The sequence below is a fragment of the Cucumis melo genome, chromosome 7, assembly GCF_025177605.1.
Source record: "Cucumis melo cultivar AY chromosome 7, USDA_Cmelo_AY_1.0, whole genome shotgun sequence".
Classification (NCBI taxonomy): Eukaryota; Viridiplantae; Streptophyta; class Magnoliopsida; order Cucurbitales; family Cucurbitaceae; genus Cucumis; species Cucumis melo.
In genome coordinates, this window is record NC_066863.1 from 8,296,886 (window position 1) to 8,305,912 (window position 9,027).

A 9,027-nucleotide genomic window follows, 5' to 3' on the forward strand; every position below is an offset into this window, starting at 1 on the left:
TAAGATTGAGTACTCAAATCTGGTATAGAATCTAGATTGGGTACTCAAATCTGGTATAGAATCGTTTAGATTTGGTTACAATTTGGGTTCCAAATCTAAAAAAAATTAAATTTGGTATAGTAAGTTTAAATTTGTATATCGAAACAAATTTGGTTATCTAAATATAGGAAAGAAATAACCGTAATATTTAAAAAATGACTAAATTTATTTGTTCGAGATACGTAGTTTCTTATACTTAGAAAAGTTAAAAAAATGGATTAAGAAAGAGTTAGAAAAAATTAGAAAGAATTGAAGAAGGATTGGTGAAATAAAACTGTTATGATAACCCTTCCCTTTTGTAATCCTTCCTCCGATATGCCTAAATGTTAAATTCGCCACCGTCCAGTTCAAGAAACATTACAATGGAAGGATCGATTCCCAAAAATGTAAAAAAGTATCTCATCGATTTTAGGCGAGGTTAGTTTTGTCGATTTTCTGGATCTAATACGACGAAATTGGCAATCTATGAACTTTTTTTTTTATAATCTGTTTCTTCAACTTCAAACCCCATCCGGATCAACGGTGTTGAGTTGCTGAGGATTCTAAAGGGATGAACATGGCGAGTACAAACCCTATAGCAGGTTCTGGAACCGACGCCCCAAAAATTATATGGAACGAAGCTCAACAGAGGTTCGAAACAGAGGACAAGAAGGCATATCTTCAGTACCTGATCAAAAATGGAGGTAAAGTTATGGATATGATTCACACTTTCGTTCCTTCTTCCAAAAGGGGTTTGGGATTGGCTTCCCATCTCTGCCTCGCCGCTTTCAATCACGCTGACGGCCATTCCTTATCCGTCATTCCCTCCTGTTCTTACATTTCCGTGAGTTCTCTTCTCTCCAAATTCTAGGGTTTCTTGTTCTTTTGATCGTCGGCTTCGATTCGTTCTGATTAACTTGTTCCCGTCTTCATTCCTTACCGCGGCTTTGTTTAGATTTGGTTTATTTTGCTCAATGCTGCGTTCTTCTGTGCTTGTTTTCTCCTATTGAAATTTAATACTATTGTTTCCTTTGCGATTGTATATGGCTATGGAACTAGACTGATAGGTTTGGATGTTTTCCGTAAGTAACTCCTAAATATATTGGAGATGTTTGGGGTTCGATTTTAGTAGTGACTTCTGTTCTTTCTTCCTGTATGGTAACTTCCAATTTTAGTGGCCACCACCTTGATCTCAACTTTGTGAAGTAGTGGTATAAAGGAGACATAGTTGGCTAAAAGTCAAAGATTGAATTAATGGTGGCTAGTTTCCTGAACACTCAAATGGTATGCTGGTATGCGTAAGCTGGTTCGGACATTATTAAGTTCGGACATTCATGAATATCAAATAGAAAAAACTTTACGAGACGGTTCTTAAAAAGCAGCTTCCAAACAATCAAAAATATGATTAGACATGGGCCTTTAGTAAACATGCCCACCCCATTGTATGAAGAAAGAAGCAATCGAAAGAGAATGTGAATGATCAAGCCAATATATCGTGGAACACTCTAAATAGAAGTCACTATCTGCCGGATTGAATCTGCAAACGTAGTGTAAATGTCATCCCATTTCCCTTTATATGCTCTTTCATTCTACTTCAATAGTTTCCCTATATGTTTAGAATGTATCGTGTGAAACTGCATTCTTGTTATATATCTCAAATGAAGAAAGAGCAGGCTAAGTGAGAAGAGTTCTTATGAAGAATGGATAGGACAAGAAAGTGCATAGAATAACTCTCAGAAACCACTACTGTAATTTTTACTTTTACCCATTTGCTCACTTTTCAATGGCTGATGATACTTTGGTGCATATATATATATATATATATTGGTTTTCCCAATAGAAATCTAACTTGCCATTTTTTCTTGGGTAGATCAGGGATGTTCCACATAGGTTTCTCTTGCCTTATCTCTCAATTTTCCTCATTAGACGATTACTTCTCTCAGATACAACATGATAGTTCATGAGGTTAAAAGATATATTTTATGGATGGTTCATCCGTACAGTTACTCTTAAATTGGCGTAAATGGTTGCTGGAAATTATGATCAGGAGCCCCGTTCATGTACAAAGTAAAAAGAAGAAGATTTTAGAATAAATTTCAGTCAGTTCAAAGGAATGCTGTGAAGTGAGAAGACCAAAACATCATTTGATAGTTTCTATTTCCTTGGAACAGCCATATGCTTTTCTTGAACCAGAAGCACAACAAAGCAATATAGAAAACTGCCTTCCACAATACAACCTGCTTGAGAGAGAGAGAGAAATCTTGACTTTCCATAACTTTGCAAGTTGGGGGAAAGGGAGGTTGAGAAGAAGACAAATGAGAATAGAAGATATGGAAGAGAAGACACGAGAGAAATCTTGAACTTGCTGATTCCTAGTACAGAGATGAACCAAAACACACGAGAGAAGCCAAAATCACCCTGCTTTAGTATAGAAGAAGTGCATAGTAGACTGTATTCAAGCCAAAGGTCTTCCCAAAACCAAACTCAACTACCATGCCTGGCTCTAGCCTCTAGGGCAAATAAAACACGACTCGGGTAGACAACAAGGAACGACTTTCCAAGAATCCTGAATGTAGATTCTATAGAATTTAACCACTTGCTTGGGTTATGTGAAACACAAACCTCTGAACTGCCTGTCTAGCTAATAAATCTGTTAAATGAGAAAAGGACCACGTGGCTGGACACTCAAGGACAATACAAGAATTCTTCGGGTAAAATGTGCTAACATACAAATTTAGATTGAAACTGAAAGAAACAATGAAAATTTTTTAATGGGCTTCCATGAATATTCTGGTGGGTATCCAGAGATTGTTGTTTTGTAGGATAAGTATACTCTTGGTGAAAAATTATAATTGTCCTTTCTTTTGAATTTTGATTATTGCAAACAACAGAGCCATTAAGTTTCTACTCTATAGTTTGGCATTTTCAATATTTCAACTTTCATTTTTCTTTCTTCAAGGTATTTTATTTAAAACCTAAAATTAGGGAATAGTCAATAGACAAATGTTGCTTCAGTCACCCAATCGAAGAGCCATTGCAACTTTTCATAATCCTTTTTGTTTGTCATCGCAACCCCTTGTCTTTAGGTTGTTTTTTCTTATTCCTTTGTAGAATATACAAGTTTGAACTTACCAGCATGTTCCGTTTCTTCTTCTTTTTCTTTTGTCGTGTAAGTGAGATGGGAGGGACATTAGGGGTTGGGTTTTTTAAGTGTTGTGGCCCTCATATGAATTGCAACTCTGTCATCTTTTAATTTATCTGTTCTATATTTAAACCCTATTTTTCAGTTTGGTTTCGGTATTCTGCCTAGGATGACATCTTTATTTAAATTTAAGTGAATCATTTTCATCTTTCAGGACACTTTTCTCCCTAGGAATCCAACTTGGAACTATCTTTTGTACTCTGAAGAAAAGAAATCAAACCTGTAAGCAACTTCTTCTTATGTTATGTTAATGAATTTGTTCCTGTTAATCATTAGTCACAGATGCTCCTTATGTGCGTGTTCTTTGAGAAAGGTGACTTGCTTTGTAGGGTTTGAATCAACATTTTGTACAGCTTATATAACTACATTTAGGAATGAGCTGATCTGCTTTCTCCACCAGCAAGTGAATATACTGTCCCGTCTAAGACTAAATATTAAAATTGGTTTCATTGAGAAATGTTGTTCTTTGTTAGTCTATCAAATAAGTCTACAACATAAATGTATCTCTCCATATATATTAAATGGAAATGGAACTGTACTTTCCCAAATTGACTTTCAGAATAATACTGTAAGACATGAATAAAGAAAGTCTAGTGTATATGATGTCCGAGCATTGCAAGTGCTTGCTATGTGGCAGTGAAAACTAGAATGTGCATTCGAAGGAATGTGTGATGTTATAATATACTCTGTAAATTGTCTAATTGGGTTAACACTGTATGCATTTAATTTTAAATTTGACTAGAAATATCCATTTTAACCTTAAATTTTCAATTTCATTCGGTTGAACTTTAGATTTAAGTGTTCAATTTTCCTAAAATTTCACCTTTTACGACTTTTGCTTACATTTATGTTAAAAGAGAATGTAGAACACTTTTAGATTTCTTGATTTTAATGTTAGCTGAGCCCTTCAACTTTTTTTGTTTGTCAAAATTGATAAAGAAAAAAAGGTAAACAAAAAGTAATGGAGATTGTGTCATATTTCTCTGAAATTTCATCAATATTTCTATTTATTATTTATTAAACGCTCAAAGTTTTGCCCATTCATTTTGTATTGTGTTTCATGTTATTGAACACGCCTGAGAATATGCTTATCCATAGGATTTACACACTAATGCTTTGGAAATATATAAAAATAGATAAACTTGACAATCGAACTATAAAAAAAGAGTGGGCTAAGAGTACTTTAGACTTTTCCTTTTCATTGAAATGTTTATTCAAAATTAATCAAAGTTTTATGAAATATAGAAAAATAAAATGGACTATGATAGATCAACGTTAAAAAAAAAAAAAAAAAAAAAAAAAAAAAAAAAAAAAGCGATAATTTGTTATATTATTCGTAAATATTTTCGGAAGCTTCGTTATTTAAAATAATCTTTTTGACAATGGTTTGTTATGTTTTATTTTCGCCACTTTCACCTTATAAATCCCTCTCCTAGATGGGTTTAATTTTATCAAATAGAGAGTATATAAGTTTAGTTCTTTTCACTGACATTTAATATATGAATTCTAGCAATCCTAAAACTAAAGTATTTTAGCTTAAATTTGTATAGTTTAGAACTTTACCATTATGCTGTGACAAAATTTCATAAACAGCCCCTCGTGTTTGATTGATCAAATCCTCCAAAAATGTGTCTCTGGCTATGGACTAAAATAAGTGGGCCGTAGGCCCATGTTACAACCCAAATTCATTTCAAGTCCAAGCCAGAAAAAGGCCCAAAAAGACCTGTCTACCTCCTCCTTGTCAAAAAACGACGAACCTGAAAAACCTCCTCAGCCTCAAGGTTCCCGGAGCTTCGTTGCAGAATGGATTCGGCCTCCAAATTCCTTCGTATTTTATCCAATGACAACAACAAGAACACCCTTATCAACGTCTGTTTAGTCTTTTCCTTCGCGGCACTGAGCGCAAGGTCAATCAAGCAGGAGAGACAAATTGAAGCTCTGGAGGCCGAGAAAAATTCACTTCTCGATTCCAATAAAGCGTTGAAGAAAACCATGTGGGATTGGAAGCAACAGCTATTCGCCGAAGCCTCAACCCAATCTGCTTTAGTCCCTCTTGCCAGGATCAAAGCTATCTATGGCGAAGCTCCCATTTCCCCTTCCGGTATTATACGCCTTCCTTCTCTCTGATCTGTTCTTTATGTTTTTTACTTTCTGTTTGAAAAGTTAGTGTTTAGTTGAAGGTTTCGATGATTCGTGTTAGAAATTGAGTGTCTGAAAATGATGGGTCGTTCCAAGCATTTCAAATTCCTTATTCGTACTTGGAAAATTGTTGGGTTTCGTTGCTACTTCAACTATATCACCATTGACCTGATTTTTCTTATCGTCCATTTTTGAACTTCAATGCTGTTGTGATTAAGTACCATGTTCTTGGTTTTCATGGATTCTAATTCTCTCGGAACTACTAGCCAGAACCCAGGAAACAAATAAGGTATGAGATTATGAATCTAAAAAGAATAGTTCTCACCACGCCTATGAAAAGAATGTGTTTGAGAATTAAATGTTCTATTATGAGATGCTGAAATTGAAGACTAATGTTAAGTTTGATAAGGTCAAGAGAACCTCCACCTATCTATTGTTTACCTTGGATATGCTTTTGGAACAACCCAAAAGTTCTCATACTAAATAAGATAATTGTTCTCACTTGTATACTAATGATCGTACTCATATTTGACCTAAAGATAATTGATAAAGAAGGAACCATACCCAGCCAAGCCTAAAGCCAATAAGCAATTCTCTACCTTCATCCTTTCCTACCTTTCAATTTATTACAAATCACCTTAACAACTTTCACTCTGATAGACCATGTTGATCATGAGATTTTTTAACTGTTCTCTGCCTATTAAGTTAACGTTCCTGCCCAACTAATGCAAAGGTTTTTCATTATGGGGATAGTATATGCTGTATAAAACTTTACAGGGAAAGCACTGCTACTCTACTGCGACTTCATATGAGAAAGAGACCTTGAAAAGCTTTATGCAAAAGGAAGTAATATCTCTTATTGGAAGCTTAAGAAAGACACTCCAATGAAGTTGATTATGAAGGCAGAATAGTCATAGATGAGAGAAGGAGTTGGGAGGGGAAGCTAAAAGACCATTGAACTTTTCCAAATCTTAAACTTCTTCCCCATATCTCTCCCTATTATTAGAAATCTGTTAATTCCTTTTTTTCTAGCCATCAGCCACTATGCCTAGTCCTGGACTGCATTTTTCTATAGGATCTCTCTCCTTCTTTCATAGTTGGTTCCATAGTGAAGCTGCATCTAACTATCCTTGGTCCGTAAATAAAAAACCGAGAAAATGATGATGTAGAGGAAAACTAGTAAAAAGCTTTGCGTCTCCTTTGGATTCCTACATAGTGAGCACCAACTTAACTTGGTGCAAGATCAGCAATTGTCATCTTCAAATTGGATTTGTGTATCTCCATTGTGTTTAGGTCAAGACACACAAACCAACAATATCTCTCGATTTTTATAAATTGGTTATCTTTCCAATTTGAAAGTGATAAGTTTCTAGGTAGTGAGGAAACCAGTCCGCTATCTAGCTGTCATTGATCAACAGAAATGTGTTGCTTTCGTCAACTTTATGATAATATTACCCTGTTGCGATGACTCTGGTATGTATTTCATAACTTTTGGGGAGTTATAAAGATCTTTGCTCGAGAATTGTTACTTAATGTCTGCTTTTAGTACAAACGGATTGTAATCCCAGGAAGGTTGGAGGATAAACAGCATGAGTGGATTTTTTAATGTTTTACCCTTTTTCCTGGCTGAGTTCTTGCATAACAATGTTGGGAATATATTAAATGATTGCCTACAATAACCATGACGTAACGTGAGAGTTTTAAGTCTCAATTGAGATTAGGTCAAAGCCTATCCATATTATTTCTAAGTCCTATCCATATTATTTCTTTCTCCCATGCATATTATTTAGTTATTGAACATATGAATCAAATACTCTGTTGATGGTATTTTTTCAAGTTTGATTACAAAAAGAAGAGTTTGTTTAGAAAGAGTTTTTTAAGTGTCTGTCATTTGAATAGGTCCGAAATCTATTATTGTATAAGCTAGCTTTTACAGATTTATCCACTGATCCCTTTTTGTTGGACCATACAGGAGCAGTAAATGCCGCAACTGAAGATGCAACTTCACGAAGCTCCAAACTTATGGTTTAATGTTAGGTTCACTCTAGTTTCTTAGGTTTTGTTTCCTTTGTTCACAAATTGGCCGAAGAATCAAACTCCATTAAGATTGCATATTTCTATGCTCGAGGCTAAACAAAAAGTAGTGCAGGATATAAAGAATTAGATTTTTCTGTTTTACGCACGAATGTATTCTTATCAACTTCGAAGTCAGAGATCTTATTCCCTCCTCCCACATTCTCTCAAAAGGAAATCAAAAGGAAAAAAGAAAAATGTCTTTTTAGTTTGCCTAATCCTCTAGAATAAAACAGCAATTGTAGTCAAAATCTCCATGATGACAAAGCATCATTATACAACCTTTTGCAACTACTTCAAAATAGGTTAAAGTGTGGTTTTCGTCTCTGCACTTCGAAGATTGTTTAGGATTAGTTTCTTTTAATCTATTGGCTTTCTATAAATTTTAAAGTTAATATGTTGCTGTTGATAAATACTTTTTATTATCTATTAGCATTTTCACTATAATTTTGAAAACATATCAGTATATTATATTTATTCGCAAGAAAATTATTACTATTGTTTAACTTATTTTGGTAAAAATTAATTTTGAAAAGTTAAATTTAAGATTAGTTGAAAATACAAAAACTAAAATTCACAAAAAAAAAAAAAAAAGTAGTTTTCTATGTTTTGGCATTTATTTTATAATGGAATAGAAATGTTATATAATGTAATTTAAGATTTTTATTTGAATTGAACATTTTAATCCGAATTGTAACATCAAATTCACTATGTTTCAACAGTTTTTAATTTATTTTTACTGTTTTTATACTTTACAATCTCAATTTTGTAATACTTCCTCGATTTTCATGCATTCCAGCACCTCCTTTGATCACCAATTAATAGTCCTTCAAATAACATCTTAGGATAGTTACGTTCTAACTCTCCAAACAGCCTAAAACAATTTCACTTTAAAAAAGTTTTTCCATAAATACGACAGACATATCACAATCTGCTTGGTTATTGGAACGAATTATTTTGGAAAAGCATCTTTTCAATTACTGTGGATTAATTTCTTTTTTCTGTCATATTAAAAAGAAAAAGAAAAAAAAGAACTTATTTCTTCCTGTTGACGTGGCAATCAACCGACATTCCATTTGAAGTTTTGAAATTGGTGTAATTTCATTTAAGTTTTCAACTGTTTTCTATTTTGGGCAAACTATCTTTAAATTTCTCTCCTAAATGTAATACTGTTTTTATATAATATAAAATTAACCCCACATTTTTAATAATTTATTGTACCAATTTTTTTTGATATCACAAAGTGAAATTAAGCTTAACCGTAATTTTTTTATAAAGAAAAAAGAAAGAAAGAAAGAAAGAAAGAATAAATAAATAGGGTGTTAATGAGTTGTATACGTTTCTTTTTAAAAAAAAAAATAAATTGAATTACGTGTTAGAAGGTGATGATGCAACGGTATCAGGAAATTGCCCCCCTCTTTAAGAATCCTCCTGAGAAAAGCACTTCTAAATTTTAAACACCCACTTTTCTCAAAAACTAAACTAAATTAAATTAACCTCATTACCGATATTTTAGGTGTCCCGGTAACTTATACTTCAAACTTCAAATTCTCCAATAATTTTAGATTTTAATTTCTAAAGGAATATTATATTAG

General features: G+C 33.4%; 2 protein-coding genes across 3 annotated transcripts; both read left to right on the forward strand.

Moving 5' to 3' along the window:
- The first annotated feature begins 239 nt into the window (after nucleotides 1-239).
- Nucleotides 240-3,921, forward strand: LOC103487584 (acetyltransferase At1g77540). 2 transcript variants are annotated; one of them, XM_008445929.3, is made up of 3 exons: nucleotides 240-862; nucleotides 3,375-3,442; nucleotides 3,550-3,921. In XM_008445929.3, the coding sequence occupies exons 1-3, from the start codon at nucleotides 590-592 to the stop codon at nucleotides 3,554-3,556; spliced, it is 348 nt and encodes a 115-aa protein (XP_008444151.1). In that variant the 5' UTR covers nucleotides 240-589; the 3' UTR covers nucleotides 3,557-3,921. The 2 variants fall into 2 exon arrangements, with proteins under 2 accessions (XP_008444151.1, XP_008444152.1); XM_008445930.3 differs by having other exon boundaries at nucleotides 279-862; nucleotides 3,375-3,921.
- Nucleotides 3,922-4,948: 1,027 nt separating this feature from the next.
- On the forward strand, nucleotides 4,949-7,650 carry LOC103487583 (uncharacterized). Its single transcript, XM_008445927.3, has 2 exons — nucleotides 4,949-5,321; nucleotides 7,332-7,650. The coding sequence occupies exons 1-2, from the start codon at nucleotides 5,024-5,026 to the stop codon at nucleotides 7,388-7,390; spliced, it is 357 nt and encodes a 118-aa protein (XP_008444149.2). The 5' UTR covers nucleotides 4,949-5,023; the 3' UTR covers nucleotides 7,391-7,650.
- Nucleotides 7,651-9,027: the final 1,377 nt, after the last annotated feature.